The 25,880-nt window shown below is 47.8% G+C and overlaps 3 protein-coding genes across 5 annotated transcripts in view; 1 reads left to right on the plus strand and 2 right to left on the minus strand.

The window, feature by feature from the left end:
• The window catches only part of pigk (phosphatidylinositol glycan anchor biosynthesis, class K), an 82,696-nt gene extending 79,639 nt beyond the window's left edge, over positions 1-3,057 (plus strand). The window contains exon 14 of the transcript XR_008416338.1: positions 1,662-3,057. The gene's annotated coding sequence lies outside the window, so the exon portion shown is untranslated. The remainder of the gene's footprint in view (positions 1-1,661) is intronic.
• st6galnac3 (ST6 (alpha-N-acetyl-neuraminyl-2,3-beta-galactosyl-1,3)-N-acetylgalactosaminide alpha-2,6-sialyltransferase 3) overlaps positions 1-20,232 on the minus strand; it is a 36,348-nt gene extending 16,116 nt beyond the window's left edge. The window contains exons 1-3 of one of the 2 annotated variants that reach the window (XM_053882367.1): positions 18,977-20,232; positions 8,280-8,453; positions 4,719-5,128 (exon numbers count right to left, since the gene is read on the minus strand). In XM_053882367.1, the coding sequence (XP_053738342.1) occupies positions 4,719-5,128; positions 8,280-8,453; positions 18,977-18,994 (602 nt within the window). In that variant the 5' untranslated portion in view covers positions 18,995-20,232. Of the gene's footprint in view, positions 1-4,718; positions 5,129-8,279; positions 8,454-14,745; positions 18,924-18,976 lie in introns of those variants that run through there. The other variant, XM_053882368.1, reaches the window with a different exon arrangement.
• Positions 20,233-21,581: 1,349 nt separating this feature from the next.
• Positions 21,582-25,541, minus strand: rabggtb (Rab geranylgeranyltransferase subunit beta). 2 transcript variants are annotated; one of them, XM_053882364.1, is made up of 9 exons: positions 25,332-25,541; positions 24,966-25,073; positions 24,614-24,811; positions 24,416-24,521; positions 24,188-24,240; positions 24,001-24,111; positions 23,765-23,890; positions 23,531-23,680; positions 21,582-21,688 (listed from the first exon to the last, which is right to left on the minus strand). In XM_053882364.1, the coding sequence occupies exons 1-9, from the start codon at positions 25,332-25,334 to the stop codon at positions 21,671-21,673; spliced, it is 873 nt and encodes a 290-aa protein (XP_053738339.1). In that variant the 5' UTR covers positions 25,335-25,541; the 3' UTR covers positions 21,582-21,670. The 2 variants fall into 2 exon arrangements, with proteins under 2 accessions (XP_053738339.1, XP_053738338.1); XM_053882363.1 differs by lacking the exon at positions 21,582-21,688 and adding an exon at positions 22,791-22,943 and having other exon boundaries at positions 25,332-25,539.
• Between the last annotated feature and the right edge of the window lie 339 nt (positions 25,542-25,880).

Here is a 25,880-nt window from a genome sequence, read left to right on the forward strand (position 1 = left end):
GCGCCTCCAAGTCCTCTGGCAACATCAGCGCTCGTAGACTGATGGATGAGAGGGACAGATGAAAACGGTCTCTGAATAAAGAGCGTGAATGGAAACGGACCTCTCACCTGGAGGTCTCGTGAGAAGCTCCTGCTCTCCTCATCTACGTTGAGCAATTCAGCTTTTAGTTTGACGGCATCGGAGGATGACATCAGTTCCTGTCTCACACACGTCTGACCTCGCTCCAACAAGCGGTAGAAAGCTTTCGTTCAATGGCCAGTGAGATTTATTCACTTCTGCAGGACGTGACACCAAGTGTATTGGCAAATGTTTGGCCATAATGTGTGATAATATTATGATAAGAATATCAGTTGTATAAACAGCCACAAACACAACGTTAATCTGTTAGCATATTAGCCGGCTCGCGGTAGAAAGACCTCACCTATTTGACCAGCTCACGAGTCAAAGCTTTTCCACTGACTCTCGTGCCAGACACAACTCCACAGATCCAACATCGTGTTAGTTAAAAATATGTGGCTTTCATGCCCTCATAAGCTCGTCCGACCGCCTGGACCACGTCCAAGGGGAGTCTTCCATTTGTACTTCCTCAGTCCACGTCAGCTTACAGGCAAGGACTTGTGGAAAAGTCAGGCAAAATAAGCGACTTCTCTGGCCGACAACAGATCAGAAACAGTGTTGACACAGACTCTGCAATGGCTTTCAACTTTAACCCATGAAGCACTCGCCAAACTGGAAAACATCCTAGAAATGAGTCAGACACGTGAACTGAGTGAATCCCACACACCTGAGTGAGTTGCTGTGACTCGAGTGGACAAACAGGAAGCATTTCCGACTCATTTAATCCCTAAAATCCATATGTATCAAGTGAATTAAGTTCACTCTGACTTGACTGATTCACTCGGGAAGACTCACATTTTGATTTCTCAGGTTGGACTCAGAATTTGTTGATGCTTTGTTTCAGTCAAAGTATTGAAGATGTTGCGTACTTCACTGACCTCTCTGGAAGAGTCATGATGCTCTCAATCCCAACTGAAACGCTGGTGAGTCACGTTATTAGATGAATCACCTGGAGAGTTTTTGACTCGAAACGACCATCAGCAGGAGCGCAAGAACAAAAGGGCGCTAGCGTGTCGCTGAGAATTAAACAGCAGTTGTTGGGGGACTGCAGGTGGCAGCGTAGTAGTCGCTCTGACAACAACAAAACAGCCACTTCAGAATCAACCGTGGAGCGGCAGCAGAAGGATTGTGGTGTTTCCCTCCTCCCGCCGGTCCGGCTTCTCCGTCCAGAATTTGTCAGTGCCTGAGCGTGAAATTAGCGCTCGCCATTGAAAGGCTGTAATTGCTGTAAAATGATCGCATTATGTGAAGTCGCTAGGAGCACAAATAACCCGGAGCGCTCGGGGAGTCAGAGTGGCGGGTGAGGGGGGGCGGACCTCGTGAGCTGAAGCGCTTCCATCCTGCTGTGATCTGGATCGTGCAGAAGCTGTCGCAGTTTTTGCTTCATGCTAATCCCTGTCAAAACGTCAATACAGATTCTACAGACTGCTCAGCATCAGGAAGGATGAGTACTTGTGCAGTTACATTCATGTCCACCAGGGGGAGGAATACCACTTACAATTGCACAACTCCATGCAACTCCTTCATGAATTCAAACTCAACAGGAAGTGGTGATGTCGACTGGCTACAGGAAGTTCCCCCCGCAGAAGTTGCACACATCTGAGTGAACAAACCTCTTTGGGACCAGCTTTGACTCACATATTTCACAATGCCCAGCAGACACAAGTCGCTCAGACTATTGACCAGGTTTAACCTCTTGAACCAGGAACTGCTGACGATAATGGACTCTTAAATACCTAAGGTTGGATCTGAAAGACTCTAAGATACTGCATTTACTGGAGAAGACCTGAAGTGGCACTGATGTTCCGAATGCTATTCCGTAGCATTAGCAAGCAGCGGCGTAATGTTGTGTCCCGACTGGAGGGAGGCGAGTTTCAGGCGCTTTGCTGCGGACCACAGTCGCTCTCGACTTTGTAAAGTCACGTCAAATGTTCTGCGCCTCTGGAGCAGAATAACAATTTAATTGAACGACTCGCTGACCTGCACGTCGGCTCTCAAGGCAGCTGCGGAGATTGTGTTGCCACTTGATTATGTGTTTGAATTACGGCTGGCGAGGGTTGCGGCATCAGGGGGGAGTCGACCTCGTGGCCTATTGGATATAAAATGTCAACACTTCATTAAACGCTCCCAGGAATGTGGGTGGAATTTAAACACTGAGGTCACAAACACACTCGCAGTGTTGATGTGCAACAGTCCTGTCGGGATCAAACCACTGAGAGCTTCTTTTGAGGGGAAAAGAGCTGAGCTAGGAGGCACAGGAGCTAGTTTGACATGGAGCGGCGTCATAAGCAGTGAGGCCCCACAGACCCGGGTCAGGGGGGATCTGGTGTACAAGGCGACCACCTTCACGTCCTGTGTGGTTTCCAGCTGTTATTGCTAACAGGGACGCGACGACACGTTCCTCCGTGCAGCGACTTGGCTCAGGGGGTCGTGCTGATAACAGACCGGACGTGTGCGGCGCCACACGGCAGCGTCATGAGTCACAGTGCTGCCACACACGACACAAACACACTTCTGTTCAACGGCAGACAACAGCGACGTCAGCGCAGGTCGCCGAGTCATCGGTTTGGATCCTTAATATTTGCGACTTGCACATTGAAAACACACAACTGGGACGTAACGACAACCGCATCTCTGTGAGATAAACAGCCACTAGCAGATGAGACCAAACGTAATTATCAACATTATTGTTGGTACAATTAACAGGCAGAGCCATGTTCACGTTCTGTTAACGTCTCTAAATACATGTTGCTGTTTGAATGTTTCATTTCTGAGTGCCTGAAGCCATTTTGGTTTTTCCTTTCATTTAATTTTTAATTCAGCTTTTATTGCTTTGTATTATTTTGTATGTATTTATACATGTATTTGTATGTTTGCTCCCCATAATTCCATGTACATTTGATGTTTTAAATATGATTGTCATTCAATTTCTGTGTTTTTATTACATTGTGAATATTTGAATATTTGCCTTTATTAGGTTTTTATTATGATAAAAATGTATTTATTCATGAGCTCTCGTCATTCGTAGTATTTTTCTCAACATTGACATCTTATCAATATTTTCCGCTTCACGTCATTCGAACAACACACATGAGAGGCTTGTGTCATTATAATATTCCTCATCTTTTCTTGTGCTATTTAAAACTGATACCAGGAATAAATAATAATAATAATAAAACGTTTTTCAAATAATAAGGCATCAATTAAATCAAAATAAACAATTATTTAACGCTAGAATATGAGACTGTTGGGGACTAAAAATGGCTCAGAGAACCATTGGTTCTGAAGAAGCCCATGTATGTTTTCTGTCGCCATCTCAAGAAACGCGCACACGTGGCTAACCCCAGTGTTGGTGGATGAGTGGAGGAAATACATTTCTCTGTTTCCTCTGGGGATGTTTTCGCTCCACCAACTCTCCCACAAACATCCTGATGTGGCTAATTCCAATCCGGCAGCAGAGTAATTACCGGAACACTCGCGGCGCGGCACAAACACAGGCCGACGCACAATCGACGGGCACCGATTCTCCGCGTCTCCGTGACCAATCGGAGGAGATGGAAGCGCGGCGTCCGGCCCGGCACCATTATGCCCGGTAATGAGATTCATCTGCAGGAGCGTTCGGGGTCTAATCCCTGGGCTCCGCCGCCGCGGAGCTCAGCGCCGGACATGAATTTTAGAGTCGCCCCGACGTCCTGAATAATAATAAGACAATGGAGCCCGAGGATGCTCGGCCCATTACAGGACACGATAATCCTCTTAAGAAGTTAAGAGAGGTCTGGACGACACGTGGGAGCTCTCCACCAGCGACGGGAGAAATGAGGTTCGTCCCGAAACAATGGCCGACATCCTGCACGTCATTAACCTTGGCTGTTGTGAGCGAGTCAGTTAGAAGGGGCGGGGAGTCGCGCGCTGCGGAGGGGGTCAGCCACGGTTTCACGTCATGGAAGAGGAGTTAGACTGGGCCAGACAGGAAGTGAGTCAGACTCGTGCAAACCCTGACAGCTAAGTGCGTCTGTCTTGCTCCGACTCTTGACCAGGTTTAACAGACGAGGAAGAAATAAAGTGCGCAAATAATTGTATAAATCTAAAGGTAATTATTAAATTTAAAAATATGATTTTAAAATACAACTAAATAGCAACAGTAACTTTACAGATCTGCTCACGGATGCGAGCGTCTGAGGAGCTGATGGGAAGAGCGGCGCGTCCACTCCTCACGTTGGCACCGCTGTCACAGCGAGATAAATAAATGTTTCATGACCAAGGTTTCCCCACTCTCTCCAGTCCGGGAAGAAGTTTGGGGTGTTTGGAGCGAGTGCCAGGACGGTGCGAGCTCATTAAGTGGCTGTTCCCCAGACTGGCGTTTGGCTGGTGCCGACACGCCGCGCAGCAGATGCTCGCGAGGCGCCGCATGAAAGCCTCTCTTTAGATAAAAAGGCCTCCAGTGCCGTGGCGAGCGTCTTCAGGGGGAGAGTTAAGTAACCGACTTTGATAAAAGCTCATGAAAGGAGCGACTGGAGGATGCGTGCGACTGGGCCCGGGGACAGAGTAAAGGAACCCGGGGCCGGCGGGCCGCAGAGAGACTACGCAGGTGCACCACTCACCGGTCCTTCCCCGTCTCCTTCTTGAAGATCATGTCGCAGTAGTTCATGCGCTCCTCCGTGGTGACGTATATTCGAGCGTGCGGGTAGTTGGTGACGGCCTGGCGCAGCATGTTGTAGACGATGCCCTTCCCGTCCTTCCTCATGTTCCTCAGCGGCCCCCACACCACGAAGACCGTGTCGTTCTCCTGGCCGAAGAAGTGCTGGGGCTTCTGCAGCAGCAGGGGGACGCTGGTGTGGGAGACCACCCGCAGCGTGGTGCGGCCGCCCACGTCCGCCTCGAAGCCGCGGGTGGGGGCGTTGTTCATCCTCCAGATGCAGGGGGCGCTGTCGATGAGCGGGCCGGCCGCCTGGCCCAACATCTGTCCCGAGCTGGACACGATGCTGCAGAGCTCGCAGTGGAGCTCCAGCGGCTGGAAGACAAGACGTCACATGATCAGAATCCGAGCAGTCTGAGTCCAGAGATGAGTTCGGGTCGTGATCGGCGCTGACAGACCGACGGGATCCGTTTCTGCCGCCGGCGCTTTTGTTTCCCGGCTTCTTCCGACTGAAGTGTGATGATCGATCTGAGGCGATCAATAGCAGAGAAAGAGCCTGAAGATACTCAGTAGCAACAACATGAAGTTTTAATGTACCCTGAAATCAAGTGTGGCCAAAACATTATGACCACCTTCCCACTGTTGTTGTTAGCAGCTGCCAAGTGAGAACCGCTAACAGAAGACGTTTTTAACATGGTGACATCACGAAAAACAAGTCAGTGCATGAGTCACAGTAACCCATGAGTCACTGAGCGGAGAACTTCCACTCCAGGACATGTCCTGGCCATGGTGGCGCCGGTGAGAGCGCTGGAATATTCCACATCACGATGAGTCCAGGTCGACTCTCTTGACGCCGCGGTGGAGCTTTGATGAATAAAAGGTGAGTTTCAGAGCTGCTCATCATTGAATCAGCAGGAACCTTGACGCTCAGTCAAACTCCTCAAATTAATAAACAGGAAATGATTATTACATCAGCCTGACTGGAGGAACGAGATGCTCACGCTCCACAGAAGGCTGCAGTAGTGAAGTACATGAGAAGTACCAGGACTACTGCAAGAATCGCGGTGATAAACGCTGTAATACCAGAGGTATTTGGTGCTACACGCAACTCCACGGTTTGTCCGTCGGCGCTGAGCTTCCAGAAACCAAATCTGCCAGACCTCAGCCTGGTGTTTGCTCCTCGGAAAACAAATCGACGTCCTGTCTCCAGATGGCGCCGGAGCACAAATGAAATGTGGCGCGGGACAAATGTTTGCTCCAGAAGGTGGAACACAAACAATTTATCACTGCGGTCGCCGAACTCCAGAGGACGAAGAAGCCGCCCCGACCTGGAGTTTCCATGTTCACCAGAGCGGCTTCATATCCTCCACAAACATCTCAGTTAGCAGCTGAGAGCTCCCTGTCCCTGAAGGTTGGTCACTCTGGATAAGCACGGCGGCTCAAGTAAAGTACAGTTCACTATCCAAGGTTGTGTTTTTCGCTGAAACAGATGCTAGGAGGTAGCATTCTGTCCTGCAGAATAGATGAACGGCTGAAAACTAAAAATCCAAAACATGGGGAGGATTTTTTTTTTTAAGTAGCAAAAATTTTACTTCAAAAAATAAAATACCTGGAGAGTCACAGTAAACGTCACTGTGTATCCAACTATGAACTGCAGTTCACACGGAAGAGGAGAAGTCAGTGAACACAGTTTGAATTTCAAATTATTGGGAGAAAAAGAAATGAAGTGATAAAGGTGAAAAAAAAAGCCTTGAGCAGGTCAAAAGGGCTGAGCATCGTAGAAATCCAAAATTTCAAAATTAAAACTCGGACACTACTGAATAGCAAGCGATGTTGCAAAAAGTTTCGTTAAAGAAGAACAAACTAAATGAAAAAAATGGCCGCATGAAGAAAAAAAAAAGTTCATTTTTTTAATACTTTTTTTTTAATAAAATATGTTTTAATAATAAAATATTTAGCCACAATATTCTAGCAAACCAAAACCATATGGAAATAAATGTTTTTTCATTACTCCGAGTCATTCTCTGCTGTAAATTAATATATTTCAAAATGTGGCAAAAAAAAAAGAATTAAATGTTTTTCTTTGACAAAAGTTTGCATAAGAAAGAACTGAGAATCTAAATGTTGCGTGTGAATAAAAGCAGATCATGTCAGAGATGGTGTTTTTTTCTCTGCCTGTGCTTGAGCTCGCGGGTCGCGGAGATAGCGGATCTTCACACGGAGCTCACCAAGGCACCGCGGGGAAATCAGCCAGCGTCTCCTCCAGCAGCCGCGGCTCCCGCTCTCAGCCTTCCACACAAACACTGTGGTCCGCAATGTTTCCCTGGATTTAAGAGTCCCGTGTGATGTTGCGGGCGAGCGGCTCTCACAACAGCAAACTGTAGGATTCCGACGTGGCGGGAATTTCAAGGCTCTGATAATTCAATTTCCATAAATTGTGCGGGGAATACCGGGCGCAGAGCTCTTTGAAGGGCGAAGAATGGGATCATGGCTGCGGCTGTTTGGGATCGCACGGAAACCATGCACACCGGGACATCAAAGAGGCGTTTTCTGACTCGCTGTAAAGACTCGCCAAGTCCTGGCGGGATGCTGCGTGAGGGCAGCGAACGCGCTGCTGCTGATGTGTTTCAGACGCTCAAGCCGGCTGATTTCCAGATGCTGTTAATCCAGCGGAGACGATCGACACTTGTGTTGTGTCTAAAGAGGACCGCACGGGATTCATCAGCTAAATATAAAAGTCTGAAACCACAGCACGGAAGTGCGATTCTACAGCGCCCCCTGGAGGAGGAGGAGGACGTCAGCTCTGGGCGAGGACAAATCCACTTCTGGAGTGAACCTCAGCTTCCTCCTGGCACTCTGGTTTCCTCCCACAGTTCAAAAACACAGAGGGGTTCGTTTGTGTGTGAGTGGGTACTGGGGGCCCCGCATCTGGCCCCAGATAGCTGGGACAGACTGAGACCCCATGAGGGAATCAGAGGAATTAACATACAAAAAAATGGTGAAAAATGAGAAAATTCTTCACATAATTTCACAAGATTCTTAAAAATATAAATGAAAATATGTATGTAAACATTTAAGGCGTAAGAAAGAAAGTAATGTTTCACGAATATTTCATGTCTGTATAAAAAGGAATGAAAAAAAGTGTATTATTTTTGGGGTGATATGAGAAAAGTCTAAATAATAGGTTTTTACTGGACAAACATGAACTGCTGCAAACTTTTAAAAAACATTTCTATTTTGCAATTAATTAAATTTAAAAGGTGAGTTGATCTGTTTCATGTTGTTTTGTTCACTTTTATAAAGTTCTCTTTTCCTTTCTCTCGTGTAGTCGTTTTTCCCTGCTGTACTTTTGAGAAATCCTTTTCATCTTCTGAGGGTCACGATGATCTTTTCCAAAGTCATAATTCAACACTCTTCTCTTTGACACTTCTATTTCACACTGATCAGTCTCTACCTTGTCTGTTCCACAGTTTGATGCAAACACGTGCAGAGCTCAGGTCACCTGAAGCGGAGAGTCTTCACTCACCTCCTGCTTGGGGACGCTGACGTAGCCCTTGTGAGGACTGGTGGACGTCCAGTTGTTCTTGGACGCGTGACCGAAGACTGGCCGTGGCACGGAGCCCGTCTTCTCCGAGTAGTTCATGAGGGCGGCGAAGAGCGACACGGCCACGATCAGGCTGGTGGCGATGAGAGACTTCCTCTGTGGAGAGACGGTTGAGACAAGATCAGGGCTGCAACCTGGAGACTGAACAGTGAAGGGAGTCGTGACTCCACACGGACTGGACTCAAACCCTCCACCGCTCATTCACTGTTGCTGATGGGCCTCAGGACTCCACAGCTGGGCAGGTCTGGGCCTCTTTGCTCCAGACGCTGCCCCCTCTACCTCGATTAAGTAACATGTATAAAGAGCAGCTCCACAGCTGAGCTGCAGGGGGCGCCAAACTGAAGACTGACTGACAGACTGACAACTGAGTGGAGATGAGAAGCTGACAACAGAAACGGGGCGTCGAGAAGTTTAGCGTCTCAGCAGGAGGAACGTGGATGAACAATGGAGGGCGCTGGAGGACGACCGAAGGCTCGCGGAGGAGAAGCTGCTGGCCGAGCAGGAGATCGATGCAGGAGCAGAGCGTCGGGCGGAGATAAAACAAAGCGCCTCTTTCTCTCTTTACAGGAGGAAACGGTTTTAATCTCCGACAGCGGCGCTGGGAGGTCGGCTTTTTGGGAGGGTGGTCTTTGAAGCTACCTGCTCGTGAGAGTGCTCTGATCTCCCACATCAAAGGTCCCGCGGGACGCCATGAAGGGCTGGAAACTCACGTGGCGATGAAACTAGATGGTGACCAACGGCTTGCCAGCTGGTTACATCATGTGCTGATCAGAGGTCTGATGTCAGGGCTCCGCCCCCCTCACCCCAGAGGAGCTCGCTCTCCACTCTTAAGTCACACACGGAACCAAAACCCAGTATTTTTCTAGAACAGTTCATTTTGTCTCCAGGGGTTTTGGTCTTCATTTTTTTGGTTTTCCGAGGCGACGTTTGTGTACTGTACCTCAGATTTTGCCATTTTTCAAAGTTGGTCAACAGTTTTATCCAAATTTTTGTTTGTTCTTTTGTTGTCCAATGTTCGGTTTATTGTTTTGCAATGTCCTCAAGTTTATCTTGTTTAATAGCCTTTTGTGTTTTTTTGTGCTTTTTATCATTTTTTCAAGCACAGTTTTGTTGCTTTTCAAAATTGTTTTTTTATCAAAAAAATTTTTTGCATCTTAACGTCTCGATCGAATTTGAGTGTTAGCGATTCTCATCTGTTTTTTTTTTTAACTTTATTTGACCTTAAGTTGCTTTGTTGTGTTGGTCCAGGGTTTGTGATCTGCAGTTGTGTTTTTGTTTTTTAAAGCAGTTTGAGTTCTTGCTCTTCCGAGCTTGTGTTTTTGGAAGGTGGACTTCATATCACAGAGTTAACAGTGCTTCCTGCTGTCGCTGTGTTTTTATTTTCCAGTGCGCTCGCTGCAGTTTTCCACAGACCTCTGGCTCTTCGTCACTGAACATATTCCATCTACTGGCGAGAGACGTCGGAGGGGACGATCAGACGATTCATGACTTCACAAACACTCGCTCTCCCTCCTCTCTCGCCCATTATGGCGAGTCGCTGCTCGTGTGATGGACTGAAAACTGAATTAGCGGCCTGTTTCCTTTGATATAGTGTGAAATCGCCTCCCAAAAGAGTCTCTTCCAAACAGCACTCCGGTTTGTTCTCGCCACTTAATTGGACTTGTGAGGAGCTCGACCAGGAACATCGAAAAAGGAGCTATTTTTGGAGGCCGGATCAGGAAGAGGGTCATGTTGGAGTCCCAGCGGCGGCTGACTCATCACGGTCCAGCGAGCGAGTCAGACCTCCAGCGCAGGTGTGAAATGCCAATGGTCCTGCTGATCCCGGCAGTGGCCAGCAGAGGGGGCCGTCCCTCCCCCCCTCCTCCCACTCTGGAACATCTATCATGCTGAGGCGGAGCAGCAGGAGGTTTACTCCGGGAGCTCCGCCGCTCACAGAGACTGACAAACTGTTTACTCTGCAAACACAGCAACAAGCTGATATTTACATTTCCAGAGTGTTTGGCGCTGAGTAACGTGTCTCTCGTCATCCATCATCTCAACCGTGAGGAAGTAGCGGGCTGCAGCACAGCGGTTTACACCCACAATTGTCTGAGTGTTTATCAGGCAGCAGCGGAGAGAGACGAGTGGCAGCGTCAGGCTCCTGTCACTCAAACAATAACCGCTGCTGTTAGCTGCGGATCAGAGGTGAAAACTCATCTCCAGAAGGACGGCTCTCAGGAGACGCTCTTCCAGACCTTTCCTGCTCCAACGCTCCTCTCTGGTGACTCGAAGTACACGTCTCCTTCCCTGCTCCCCTCCAGCCCCACTCTTCTTAGCGGTGACATATGAAAGAAAAAATCCTTTAATTCAGGTCAAGCGAACGCTAATCTGCCCCGCCGGCACGGAAGCGCATCACCACAGTCGAGAGCATCGAGAGAATCTTCATCTGAGCTGAGAGATCAATCTGGTTATTCGCTACCAGCACTCGAAAGTGCTGTCGCCACGACGCAGCGCGCGAGTAATCTGATGATGATGATGATGATGATGGTGGGAAATAATCCCAGTGGAGGTCAGCAGATTCATGAGCAGCCAGAGCTGTGGGAGAGGACACCTGTGTGTCTCCATGCTCCACGACAACAGACATGAGTGGGAGGGAGAAATCGATGGGAAAAGGTCGAACAACAACAAAAAAAAAAAAATCTAGCCTTTAAAAATTGGGAAGAAAAAGAAATCAGAAGTAAACAATGTAAATAAACAGTTGACCATTGGCACCAAAGGGAAAAAATAAATTGTGTATATATATATATATATATATATAATAAAAAATAAAATAAGGTTTTTAAAAAAATGACTAAATTTTGTCAACGACCAGAAAAAAAAATATCATCAAAAGAAGCTGAAAGAAATTAAAAGTAAAATGTTTTTAATAAATAAAAAGTGATCAATGAAAATTCACATTGAAAAAAAAGTCTGAAAAAGTCTCAAGACTGAAAAAAAAAATCCAACAGTCAATAAAAACAAAAAAGAAAAAGTGTAATAAAATAACAAAATAAGTGATTAAAATAACAAAAATAAAAAAATAAAAACAGAAAATAAGTAAGAAAAGAAGAAGGCTAAAACTGTGCTCAAGATGGACGGTCAATACAAGGGTCAAATGTTAAAGAAAGCATCAGACAAAAGCCTAAACTCCAAGTGGAGCACTGCACGGCCCCCGTCTCACATCTCTGACCCAGTTCCAGAGCGGCCTCCGTGAGGGACGTGTCCCTTCATCACTGAAAGTCAAACGTGTAATTAAAGCGTTACGCGGCCACCCAGGCCCTCAGACACGCCTGACTCAAACGTCCCGCGTCAGGAGGGCAGACGGCAGGTGGGTGGGAGGTGAGGGTGGGACACGTGTCCAGACCGGAGCCCACCAGCCTCGGCCCCTCTCTACGCCACCAGCAGCGCTCAACTCCTCAACATCCCAGCAGATGTTGCTGCGGCACGTGGACGCAGCGAGGCTCAGACATTTAGGAAAAAACTCCCACCACAGCAAATCCATTCCAATTTTGCAAATGCCAGCCCGGGATTACCGACATTCAGTAAGTGATATTTTCCCTGAAACGGCGTGGCAGCGCTCCACCGCCGCCACTGGCAGTGATTACCCTCAGCGGGGCGCCGTGCGTGAGGAGATTGAAGATCCGCCGACCGAACCGGGCCCAACGCGGCCATTTAAACCTCCTTATTCAGAGACGGAGAGATAACTGGGGTCAGGCGGGGCGCGGACGTCGCTGTTTTCCTGAGAGGATATTTCGGATTCTCAGGCAGAGTCACAAACATCCAGCCGGAATCTGAATCTATAAAGCAGCGGGGCGTCTAGACAACCTCTAAAGAAGTGACTTTTGATGCTCCACTTTGTTTGTGGCCGTTTTTCTTCTAACGTTCAGTTTCTTCTGAGGACGACGTTCCCCTGCAGCGTTCTTTCAGCTTTCATACCAAAGATATTTATTTCCTTTTATGCCACTCCTACAGACCGAGGACCAAATCTGGAGCCGTTTGTTGTGGCTCACATCTTAAACTCAGTTTGAATCATAACTGCATGATAACCAGCAGACCACGAGAGAAGGTGATGTCATTCAGGTGTCTAAACACGGCCGTTTATGAGCATGACACAAGTCGAGGATTCACCTGGAAACAGTCCAGAAGTCGGTGCAGAGCGAAGGCGGTTGCATGTCAGATGGAAGGTGCACGTACCATGGAGTACCAAGACGGAAACCAGAGTACTAGGAGTGAACCACCGATGCTGCAATGAGCTTCCTGTAACTGAACCCATCGTGAGTTGACGTTGTTCTGCATTTTTCCCCCCCACATTCTAATGTTTCATTTGCAATTTTGTACCAGGTTTTTTAGACTATCCATCTTTTTATTTTTTTGGACAGAACTTTATTATTATTATTTGGTTTACATGAGTCTACATTTTTAAATCAATGTTTTTCTCATCATTGTTAGGATTTTTTTCTATATTTTTTTTACTTCCATGATCAAGTTGTCTTCTGTGGACCCATTATTTCTATCATTTTCCAAGGTCTACTCTTTTTTTTTAATTCTCCAGATGACAGTATTTTCTCCTAACTTCATTCTTCACCGTCAACTCTTTATTTATATATTTTTCCTGTTGTTTATATCGCCGACTCTGGTCTCATTGTTGCCAGTCTCTCTCAAGAGTTTTGAGGCCACAATCCTGTGGATATTTTCCTGCCTTCCATAAAGTCTGAGGTGGCATCTGTGAGCAGTTATTCCTGTACTTCACCGGGTCATTCCTCAGTCTCAGCAGATGAGTGGCGGCTCCAGCGGCTGAGCAGATGGAGGATTACTACCTACGAGTCATTAAATGACTCAACACCGAGGCTTCGGCGTGGCACTTCCTGTCACCGCTGCAGACTGGCCTTCTGATATCTGACATTTCCCGTGATGACAGTGAAATGACAAGATGTCACATCTGTCGGAGGAGGTGGGGGGAGTGAGGGCGGGGGGCGCTGGACAACACTAATGCAATTACAGGGATTTGCTGCTGGGAGAGTGGAGGGCGACGGGAAAGTCAGCGGTAGCCTCGGGAATAAGCCGAGTTCTGCGCGCTCACCGTCGGGAAAAGCTGCTGAGAAACTCCAGAGGATTAGAGCGGCTTTGCTCCAGCGGAAAGGTTACGATGCACTTTTGATGGACCCTCCCGACCCACAGGTGAGAGCAGGACTCCAGCAGCTCAGGCTCTTGGCTCAGCTCTTCCTGCTCCAGACTGCAGCGGCAGCTCACACCAGAGCACAGCAGGACCCGAACACGACAGGCCGGTCCGACACCCGACCCCGAGCCTTCGGTTCACCACGTCCTGCTGCTCCTTTTTATTCAGCATCTCCGAGCAACGGCGTCTGATCAAACACAGCCTACTCCTCCGACGGCGCCTTCAGACGACTTGGATCGCCCCCCGTGCCAGCAGGCGGCTCGGGTCGTGCCAGACTCGGAGCGAGCGCTGCCAAGAAGACAATGTCAGGGGAGCGTTTGCCAAGCGAAGAACTGCTGAGCAATCATGAAGCACCCACACATTAAAATCCCATTATTTACCAGTTCAACTGTCAAACCTTGGAGGAGGAAACGGAACTAAAGCCTCCATTACTGACACCACAGCTCACATTTTTATTCCTCCAAACTATTCTGACCATTGACTTGATGAACCAACCTCATTTTTCACTCAAATGTCTGTCTGTAATGCAACTCCAGCAGAGGACCGTGCTGTGCGAGCGACACACGCAGAGGATTTCCATCGTACCTACACACTGCAGGGTCCAGTCCACTGGGTCCTCGCAGCTCTGAACCATTTTAAACATCAGGGTTGGTCCGGAGAACCGCCCCGTGTCCCGACCAAGTAGCCACAGCACACGTATCCGAGTCGACTTCACCAAGTGAGACTCTGAAGGCAGCACCTGCAAGTCAGTCTTAATCCTACGACCCTTTAATCCCAGTCACCGCGGGACCCAGACCTGACAACAACCACCGAGCTGCACCGATCCAAGACAGTGGTGCGGATGGAAGCGGCTATTGATTCATTCAAGAAACTCCACGCTCGGGTTAGCATCGTGTGCTACCATGCTCAGAGCTAATGCTAACACAAACGGCTTGTTAAAAAGTCGACACAAGGATGTCAGAACACAAAGTGGGCCAAGGTTAATCACACCGTGTTGTCTTGACTCCAGAACTGAAAAAGATGTCGAGTCAGCAGATAAAACCTCACAGTCTTCACACCACTCACTGAAAATATTGCAAAGCATCTGGAGTTTCAACTGTTCTACACGGGAAACCACGACTGGTACACAGGAATGTTGTCTAACTCCAGTAACCACATCTCTCTGAAGAGAATCTGTCGGGCGAGTTTCCTCACCTCTCATCAGACTTGACTTCCCTCTAACATCGACCTTCTCCTTGTTTTGTTTTGGCTTCCGTGTCTGGCCTTGCTCTAAAAGTACAGCAGACATTTATGCTTCCTTCTTTCCAACGGTCAACTTGTTCATGTGAAAATCCAGTTTCTGAATGACCTTCCTGCTGAAGGTTTCCTCTTCACAAACCTGCAACAGTCGAGGACCACAAGTTGAACAATGTTCTACAGGTTGATATTCTCTCTCTCCCTGTCTTTTGTTGGTGTGCACATAGCTCAGGGCATATTGATAACAGGGCAGGGGGCAGAGATGTTCTGGAACATCTGGACCCCACAGAGTCGGCGTGGCCCCTGCAGTTTAGCCCACACACACACCTCTGTGGCTGGCAGACTTTTAGCTAGAGGGCGTCTTGGGCGTCCCTGAACACCCTAAAGTGCAGAACATGGAGAAAATGGACGCCCTCCAGCACTCAAAACCGGACGCCCTGTTTCCTCAGCAGGACGCCCTAAATGTATTATTAGTGCCTGTATAATGAGAGAAAAATAGCCTAAACAGGGATCAAAATTCCAGTAAATTCTATTGATTGAATCAAGCGACAAACCTTTCTACCTGTGTTGTTTGAATGAATGAATGTTGTGGTTGTGAAGTTTAGAAAACCATCACAGCTGACACAACTGCAGGCCTACCTTGCATCAATATATGAAAAAAGATGTAGACACAAGGCTGTGCACACGATGGCTTGTAGTAAGGGAAAAAATCATTATAAAAGTGTTTGGATTATTTATTTAAATTTTTATTTTTTTAATGAATCAGGGTTAGCCAAGTAAAACAACTGCCCAGGGGAAGTGTTACTGTGGCAACAGTTACTGACTTCATGTCTGTTAACGTTTGTTATTTGACTCAGATGCTTGTTTATTTGTTGTTTATCAAGTTATGTTGGTACGAATAGATGTTTACAAAGCAAGTTGTTACTTGTCAGTCGTTGACATGGCGTGTCGGGAGGGGGTGGGGTTAGGGGCGGGGTTTTGGACGACCTGTTTCAAAATCCTAGCTAAAAGCTTGGCGGAGGGCTGCGCTCTCTGAGTGCTTTTCTGCTGCTGCTGTTTTCACTTCTTCAGGTTTAGCTAGTAAACAAATGGAGTATATTTATCTAGTGAAGTCACAGCTGGAACACGTGATCTGGCCTCATATTCCTAACACACTTATCCAGTACTGCGGCATTAATGCGATTAAGTCTGACTGAAATTCCGACCTTGACGGTGATTACCAACTCACTCATACACAGCTCCGTTAACACCCTGGTTTTCCCGGCTTGACACCCGCCAGCGTGAGGCGTTCAGGACCGACGTGGGGTTGTGGAAGTGGGCCGGGGTAAATCCCGAGGTGACGGAGAGTTCACCTCGCTCCAGGACTCCGACAGCCAGACAGCTCTGTGTGGATTAATGCCAGCCGGGCCCTCACCTGTGGTGACCAGGGTGAGTGAGCTAGAGAGAGCCTCCACCCACCAGTCTTCCATCGCGCTCCAGCTCAGGATGTGGCAGAGAAAACAAAAGGAGGAAATGATGACAGATGAAAGCACTCGGTGTGAGTGGTTGTCTGTCTGGACTGGAGGCCTGTCCAGGGTGTTTAAACTTTGTTACCCCGACTGACCCGGTTTCTTGGGACCGGGAGCCTGAATCTTCTTTGAGACTAGTTTGTTTAAAAGGAATCGCCGAGGCGTAAACAAAGTGGCGGGTTCCAGCATCTGTTTCCTGAAGTGTGCGGCGACAGTGTCTGGGGCTTCTGGGAGCAAAGCTGTTATGAAAATTTCAGCTCCTGGTATCTCCCTGCCAAATGTGTTTTGGAAAACAACAACATCACACGCTCAGTCCTGATGGAGGACAGCCACAATCGTTGGCAGCTTGGAGCTGCAAACTTCGCGGTTGAACTCACTCCGGTCCATGGATAAACAGCCAGCAGACAAAAGAGCAGCGCTGCGTGTCGGGGCGTTCTGTTGGCCCGTAAGTACCGGGTACAAAACCACAACCAGAATGACAGACCGGCACCCTTCAAACCAGGACAAGAGGAGGCTGTTTAAGGTCTGAGGCGCACCAGCAAGACAGGAATCACCAAGACGTTCAGAGGTCGAGACCCTTCAGAATCTGATCTGGACATTTGTAACTGAGACAATGAGTTTCACTACCAACCGACCTTGGCTTCACAGGTCAAAACTAGCATTTAAAGGAGCATATTTAGGCATCGAAAGACAGACACAGAAGAGCATCAGTCCTTCAGGGTTCACAAGACCAGCAATGACTGAAGCGAGACAAGCCAGTGCAAATAGAAACTTTGCGTCATTTGTATCATCTGCAGTGAAGACCTGAAATAGCTTCAAAACATATTCAAGACTGAGACATTGAAGAAACAAGGAGAAAGAGTGGCACGACACCAAAGAACAGGAGGAGCCCAGGACAACACCAGAGAGAGCGAAACAGAGTCACACAAGGATCAAGACATGCCGCACTGAGACCTGACATGAGAACCATAAAGAGGCCACTGAACCAAGTTATCTACAGACCACAACTAAGGTGGGAGCTGAACATTCCCTGGTGAAGACCAGACAGGTAGTGGCCAGACAAAGTACAATACAGCCTGTGCTCAGATATTTATGGATCAAGTCTGAGTCACAGAAGGAGAGAGCTAGTCAGAGCTCTCAGACGCAGCACTCCAGACTGGGAAACACCATCTAAGACATCTAGAGAAGTGAAATGAGGCTCGCGAGGCCTCACATTCAGGATTAAAGTTCCATCCTCTTCGTCTTGGGCAAAATCCTTACATTGATTTCCAAATGAGTTTTGTGTTTTTATCAGTTCAGACTGCAGATTTTCCAAGTTAAAGACGCGATTTTTCCAGCCAGTTGGCTCCTGTTTCAACAGCCTTTCTTCTCTCCTGCAGGTCTGATTTGACATCGCGCTCTTGCGATTTCAAATCTTCCAAACTTTCAGCCCCACTTCTTAACACTCTGCACTCTGTGTTTGCCAATATTTGAATGCTAAATTTACAGTTCCTGAGAGGAGCCACTGAATAATGTAATAGAAGAAGCCGACGCTGGCGCGGCTTGGCTAACGCCAACACGCCGCTGAAGCTATTCAAATTACCTTTGCACATATGCAAAACGTACCTCGTGGTTCACGCTGACAGTTCATGTCTAAAGGAAATGTGTCGTGATAAATATGTACAGGAAAACAGGAACGGTTTTAATATAAAAAAAAAAAAGAGAGAGAGAACGGAAGACCAGACCAAGAGCCATCAGGTTATCAGCTCCAAGACTAGATCGACTGAAACTTCCCAGTCATGAGGACAGACAAGATGATGAGCAGATGAATCGAAGGCTTCCAGGGGTTACAAGCATTAGGGGCCATGAACCCACCCTGAAAAACCTTTAGGAACCTAAAGCAAGACGCAGCTACTGACACCACGTCTGAGCTCTGCTGAGCCACCATCAGGTGTCTGGAGCTTCATGATGCGAACAGAACCCGAGACCTTGACAGACGAACACACTGTTTTGGACACTGTCCCGCACCACTCCTTTCACCAGGCGCCGCAGGTCAAGCACAAACTGTGGACTGGAACTTGGATGTGGACCATCTGTTCGATTTTTCCACCGTGTCTGTGGCATCACAGCCTGGAATCAAAGTTGATTCCACACAATAACTTCACACCACGTCCAAAACAAGCAGACAAAAAGGCCCTCACAGCATTGAACACATCAGTTCAGCACCACAGTCATTGAATCCACTATTCCAAGTCTCATGAAGCTGGGTCTTTGTCTGGAACACACAACAGGACGCTTGTCTACATGTAAACACTCGTTTTTTTTCAAGTGAACTTTTGCTCTGGAGAGACAGAAGACAGCAGAATGACTGAGTGCGTGTTGGGGAAAGTTCTGTTTGTTTAAGGAAAAGGTTGATCTGTTTGCGCGTGCACCAGAATATTCCCCGGGCGGTGTTTGAACTGTTGCGTCTCCGGGGGCTGTAGTCCAGCACTTGAACGCATCACGTCCAACAGCGGTGAAGTGGACCCAACACCGGGGCCTTGTTTGCCCTGCTATTCCGGATTAAAAACCCAAATCCATACTGAAGGTAGGCGCAGACGCGTCTGAGGTCCAACAGCTCAGCGGAGCATCAGCCATCACGCGCGTCCCCTCATGAGAAGGACGGGAGAGGGAGAGAGGCAGAGGAGCGCAGGCCACTGTACCTTCCACATCCAGGCCATCCTCACTGCTGCGCAGACAATGGTGGAGCGCTTGTTGTCGTCAGCCCCGCAGCTCCGTCAGCCGCTGCCCTGGACATCTATCCCGACCAGCCTCCCGGTGCCACGGCTCCAAGGTCCCTCGAGCAGACGTGGGGCTTCCGTGACGGTTCCGTGTGGACCGTTATTCGTCCTCGCACGGCTGTTTCCTCTCCCACGGAGCAGCAGCGTCCTGGAGTGGCGCTGCGTCGCTATTGGCCGGCGCCGACGCCGAGTCCCGCCTAGCGCGTCACGTGACGGGCGCCGTTTTCTGACGCAGGCCGCGTTAACGGCGTTTTTACACATGAATTCATCCCAGTTCACTCAGAAGTGAGAAATTACCAGACCGCAAACGGCATTTACAACTTGTGTGCCACGGTATTTTATCAGGTTAAATTGTTGTATTTTAACATTCCTTATTCTCGCAATTCTTTTTATTTATTTGAACAGTTTAATGCAAATTGCTTAAACAAAAGAATCTTGTTAAACTAGTTTCCCCATCTAGTAATATTTAAATTCACTATTTTCTTATTTATATAGATCTTTACATACTTACTGTGCACTTTAATATTTATATTTTGGGATTTAATGCATAAATATTACGTTCTTTTTCTGAGATTGTCTCATCATTAAACATCTGAGTTAGTTTTTTTCCTATCTATTAATATTGAAATTCACTTTTTTGTTATTTATATAGATCTTTACTTACTTACTGTGCACTTTAATATTGATATTTGAGGATTTAATGCATAAATATTACGAGGGAGAGATTGTCTCATCATCAAACATCTGTCTTAATTTTTTTCATATATATATATATATATATATATATATATATATACAGGGAAAAAAAAGTATTAGTATATTAGTTAGTCACAAAAGAATTCAGGTGAACACACAAACACAGTAGTTTTGTCACCTAAACTCAGGCTCACAGACTCGTGAATTCTGCTTCAGATAATTCTTCATAGAAATCTAAATCTATTTCCTCATATAAACAGCAACAATAAGTGAGCAGCTGTGGCGTTGATCCTCAGACCTCTGAGTGCGTCACAGTAGAAAGAGGATTACGCTGCTGTGTCCTGATACGTTATTAAACGCACAAATAAATCCAGGTATGATGAGACCACCGTAATGACAGTTTGTCCAAAGAATGTAGGTCGCGTTTTATAATCTGCTGTTACGACTGGAGATTAGTTGCTTCACCTTCCCTGTGGTGAAGAAAGAGCTGAGCCAAAGGACTAGTGGGTTTTTTTTTTGTCTCACCTGTGATCACCAGCTTTGTGGTGACCGAAACATCTCTGGAGAGGGAGGGACGTCCGGGCCTCTCTACCTCAATGGCTGCCCCTGCGACCCGACCTAAGACAAGTGGAAGGCAGGAGGGTTGAGTTAGTACACAGATCCGACCGTTCAGTGCTTCGCTGCAGTGACAGTGAAGCCACTCTGGAAGTCCTGCAGCGACATTAACATTCACATCAAAATTGAAATTCACGACAGCACGTGTTTGAAACGGCACGTCTCTGTGAAAATTCAGTCGCCACCTGCAGCTCATTGTTTTCAAAACAAATCGGTGGTATTTGTAATTTATCCTCTCTTTCACGACACAAAGGAAGAACAAATGAGCAGCCGAGATGACAAACAGCGGCAGAGCAGAGGTGAGAGAACACGCACTGCCTGCAGTCTTCAGCCCAACCCCACCAAGTGTGAAGAGGCTGGGCTCCCAGAATCAATAGCTCTCGTGGGGTTATCACCAGATCTGCCTCTTTCTCTCCACTCTCCTCTCCACTTTCAAGCCCTTCACACACAGAACGGCAGGGGGAAAAAGGGAGCTAATCCTCGAGCTGTGGGAGAGCCACAATGTGGCTTGAAGTCCAAGAACAATGTGACCTCTGTGAAGAAGAAGGTTACGACCGTTCAGTCTAATGTTGCCTCTGGATCAGGAATGAAGCTGACAGTCAAGTGAGCAAGAGGAAGCTCAGTAACAAACTGGTTTCAAATAGATGCTGCTCCTAGGAGTGAGGTGGGAGTTGTCTTCACATGAAGCTCCATTGATGTTTTAATTTATATCCAGCCATTTCCTCTAATCTGAGATTAGGTCATGGGGGCATCTGCAGAGGAAAAGAAGTCCAGACTTCTCTCTCTTCTGAAATCTCCTCCTGCTCTTCTGAAACAAAAAGGTGTCCTGTGTTTTGGATCTCCTTCTGGTCCAGGAAACATCTGGCTTCTACTGGAGTAGCTGAGGTTCTACTCCAAGTCTCTCCTGGATGACGGAGCTTCAGTCTCGCTTCAAAGCTGGTGACCACAGGTGAGGATGGAAACCCACCGGTGTCCTTTGGCTCAGCACAGACTAAGTGAAGATAGTGTCCATCTCCATCCGTCCCTCACTCCTGAACAAAACTCCAAGATACTTGATCTCATCGCCAACGCGCACTGGACATTCCAGCCTGTTCAGATTGAGGTCCATGGTCTCAGACTCAGAGGATCTGATCGTCATCCTGAACTGTTCACCTGTCAGTCTCGATCAAAGATCCTGATCTCTGTGGGCAAACCATGTGACATCCAAGCTTCATACCGGCGACATCTGATGGTAGAGTCCACCACGAGACACCAAGGGGGAAGGCAAGACCCGGACCTCCTCGGTGGAGGTCCTCAGATGATGGACTACAGCCCAGCCTGGAGCTGCAGAGGACAGGGTGTTTACTGTGAGCAGCAATTATCCCAGGCAGATAACATCACCCGTTCATCATCGGTGCAGCAGCTTATGAGAGTTGGGAAGGTGTCCTCTCTTATCAGGCGGCAGTGTGAAGCAGCAGTCCTTATCTTTACTGGTACCTGCTGGTAATTACAGAGCCCAGCATCCGTTACCCAGCTGCTGCGGGGCCGACACCCCACCCTGCACCTCACTCGGTTTTATGGCTGGATTTTAGATGCTGATAAAAAAAGAACTTTTTTTCATGTGAATTTGTAACAGTTTTGCAACATTTTTTATCACCTATGAAAAGCAGTTTCAAGAGTTGTCGACTGTCGTGGTCATTGGCTGGAACTGGTGACACGAAGGACGACTGTTAACTCTGACTAACTGTTGTTAGTCAGAGTTCTGGGGTGTCCTCACCTGGAAAGGGCCGCAGTGGGCGGGGTTTTTGTTCGCACAGCGATTAACCAATCAGGTTGTCATCTGACTGAACAGACTGAGTCTTCAGACACCTGGTGGGGGAGAACGAATTGGAACTCAGCAGCGCGTCAGTGCCACCTAGTGGTTACATACCAAAATGACGTTTCTATTTGCCAAACTGAGTCACAGACGTGTTGTGATCCTGGGAGATCCTGACTCTAAAGTCCCTGTGTGGAAGGAGAAGGCCTTCCAGAAGTGAAGAGAGGCCACGTTCAGGGGTAGACATTTATTGGAGCAGACAGTGATAACAATGGTCATGAGAAGAAGACAAACATGTCATTTATGTCCTTGTTGAGTCTTTGATCCGTCCCAGCATCATCGTCGGAGGTCAACACAGGTCACTCAGGTGACTTGTTTAAAAACAGATATGCGAGTCCCTAGCTGCAACGATGGTAGTTGACAGGTAGAAAACAGAAATGCAGATGAGTTGTCCTGTAAGTTAAGTTAATATAGCGACATGATGAATAAATAAACAACGGAGGAATGTTAACAAGTATGTCCATCCCCTCAGGAGAAGCTGGGCGTCATGATGGTAGCTCTGCCAGGGAGCAGACGGATGAGCTTGTGAGTGCAGGGTCCATCTGTGGTCGGTGACGTGTCCGTGAGAGAGCGAGAGTCCAGTTAGCTCAGGATCTCGGGCTGCAGACCGAGTCTCTGCAGGACTTCCTCCGGCATACACAGGACCGGGTTCACCGGTTTGATACGGTCGTCCCCGAGCAGAGAGAGACCCGCGACCCCGAACAGCGTGTGGAAAGGATCCACCTGGAATCAAGACGCCCCAGTGAATGTGCCGGCAGGTGTCTCTCCACCCACCCCCCCAGACTGCTGCCCTGTTCAGGAGCAATTCGACACCTAACGCAGGTTTTTTTGACCTTCAGTGAAGCTCTGCACCCACATCATCTGACAGGCTACTGTAGTTTTAGACCTTTCCTCGCTCGAAGACCAGCGCCTCTTGTGGACGGACGATGCATTACAGGCGCCTTTGTAAATATTTGAAAACTGAAGGTTTAATGAACATTACGGGGTCGAACGTGAACACACCATCAATACATTTTTCTATCAGACAGATTAACTGAATTTATTAAGTTATATATATATATATATATATATGTATATATATATATATATATATATATATATTTATTTATTTATTTTCCTCTCATTGCTCGAGTAGTTACCTAAATAACTACATTAATAATAACAACAATATTTCATATGGATGAATGTGAATACACCGCAGTGAACCCAGTGTGTAGCACAACTTGTCTACTATGGCTGAATTAAAGTGTTTTAGTGAACCACTGTAAGGCCTTGTTTCTATCAGTTTGCGGTTGCGATTGACAGCTCACCATGTCTCCGGGTCGGTCGGCAAAGCCTCCAGTCTCCTCGTCCTGACAGGCCAGGATGAAGTTGCACAGTTTAGTCTTGTCGATCCAGTGGATCTTCCCGATGATTTTGAGCGACGCCAGCACCCACCAAGAGTAGCACACATCAGGAAGCTGCAAGAGAGGTTGCAACACTGAAATATCACAGTCTGGAGGTCTCTGTGACTGAGCTCCACCACACTCAGAGGAAGCACAAACCTTCTCTGGTCGTCCGTTCAGGCCTCCAGACGGTAGCTGTCGCTCACAGAGCCACCAGCCCAGCAGGTCGGCGTTGATATGGTGCAGCTGCCCGGTCAGAGACAGGAAGCCAGTGCAGCAGTAAATCTGAAGTAAAACCAGGCAACGTTGGGAGGCGTCTCTGTGAAACCCAGCCTCTCATCTGGTCTGAACAAAGCCAAATGATATCGGCCCCTCGTGCAGCGAAGCCCACTCACCTGACCGGCGTGAGACTCTGATCCAGGTCTGCATCCGAAACCTCCATCAAAGTTCATGCAGGACAAAACAAACTCCACCGCTTTGTCAACGTCGATCGCGTCCATCTTTCCCTTTTCATAAATATGAAAAAGCATCTTCATCAGATGACATAAAAACAGTTTTAAATGATGATGAAGAAACACTAACCAGTAAAGCCAGAGTAGCGACAGCGCAGAATGAAAACCTGGTGTCTATCTCTCCTGCAAAGACACAGTGAGGTCACCATTTCTTTCTTCACAGAAGAACATTTGAAATCAGCGATGACTTTGACTCTGAGTTCATTATCCATCTTGGAAGTGCTTGAAACCTTAAGCTAAAGTTACCACACTGGGAGCCCAGGCGGTGTCTGCATCCGTGGATGTTCTCGCTGCTCACCCCACTTGTCTCCTGCAAAGGAGCCGTCCTCCTGCTGAAGCCCCTTCACGTATTTCACCACTTTATCCACGTCGATTGCGTCCACCATGTCGTACAAGCACAAGATCTGCCCACATCAAAACAACATCATGAAAAGACACTCAGAAAGTGACAAATAAGCAGAGGATTCTCTGCTGAACACGGGCGGCCGCTGGTCACCTGCACTGCACTCAGGGTGTAGAGCAAGTGCGGGTCGTGTCCAATGCTGGCGCTGATCCCGCCGCACTCGTGCTGGCAGGCTTTGATGAAGTCTATGATCTCCTGCTGGTTCATTCTGGGCAGCTGAGCCATCAGGTCCATGACCGTCAGCCCCCAGTAGATGCCACTCATCCGCAGGTACTCGGACAGCGTGTACTCCTGCAGCAGAGACAGACGTGAGGTGGAGGAGATGCTCGATATGCCGCCGATAAACCCGGCTGTTTTGCATGACACTAACATCGTGTTGCCAATGACAACCCAAACAACAGACAGCAGGTGCATTGATGTTTGTTTCCACTTGGTTATAACTCACATAGTCGTCCTTTTTGGAGCCATAAGCAGCGATGTAGTCGGCGTGTTTGTCCAGCAGAAGTGAATTTGGAGCGTCGGGCTTAATGATGACGTCTTTCAGTTGAGTCCCCTGAAACCAGACAAGCAACAGTCACGCAGGCGAACAACAGGTCCTGAGATACAGCGGTATATGAACGTAGCTTTCAGTGAATCAGCACATTCAGCCAGGATGCGCTAGCTCGACGAGCTAATGACGCAAGCTAACAACAAGCGCGAGCCCTCGTGTTCTGACTGCCACAACAAATTACAAGCTAGCTATGTTTAATGTGCGAATATTAGCACAGCCACACTGTTGACAAATAATGTAAAAGAAGCATTAAACGTTTACCATTTCGATAACAGTCGCATGATCACTCGGCGGCTACGGTCTTCTTCGTCAGTCCAATACAAGCGCTGACTGTAGCCACTGCGGCACAACACCGCCTCCACCAGGCCGAAGCGTGCAATTACAATATTAGTGCGTTTAAGTCCCAACAACTTAAGAGAGAAATGAACTCGTGATCGGTTACCATGGACCCTTTACTGTATATGAAACTCGTTAAACTTTGAAAAACCTGCTGGCTCATCAAAGGTGTTGGAGAGAGACGTAAAAGATTGAAGAGCATCAAAGCAGTACCCAACATAAAAGGAGCAGGGGATGAATAAAAGGGGGAGCCAATTCCACATGTGGAGAAAAAACAAAGTCAAGATTCATCCAAGACCAACGCACGCCCTGTTGTGTTGCTGGGACTCAGGCTGGTGGAAATGGTCCTCTCTCTCGGGTTCCTGGTGGGCACCATCTTCACCAAGATAGTGAGGAAGCTGGCGGGCGTCTGCGGCCTGCAGGTCCAGTGTCGGCACAGACGGCGGCAGAGTCGCAGCGAAGCGCCCGTCGTTC

The sequence above is a fragment of the Synchiropus splendidus genome, chromosome 13, assembly GCF_027744825.2.
Source record: "Synchiropus splendidus isolate RoL2022-P1 chromosome 13, RoL_Sspl_1.0, whole genome shotgun sequence".
NCBI lineage: Eukaryota > Metazoa > Chordata > Actinopteri > Syngnathiformes > Callionymidae > Synchiropus > Synchiropus splendidus.

What these genes read in the sequence shown, in the direction of transcription:
- rabggtb (XM_053882363.1), bottom strand. An exon ending in CAGAGTCTCACGCCGGTCAG is followed by an intron (nt 23,891 to 24,000) that starts GTGAGTGGGCTT and finishes GTTTTACTTCAG; the next exon opens with ATTTACTGCTGCACTGGCTT. An exon ending in CCGACCGACCCGGAGACATG is followed by an intron (nt 22,944 to 23,530) that starts GTGAGCTGTCAA and finishes TCTTGATTCCAG; the next exon opens with GTGGATCCTTTCCACACGCT.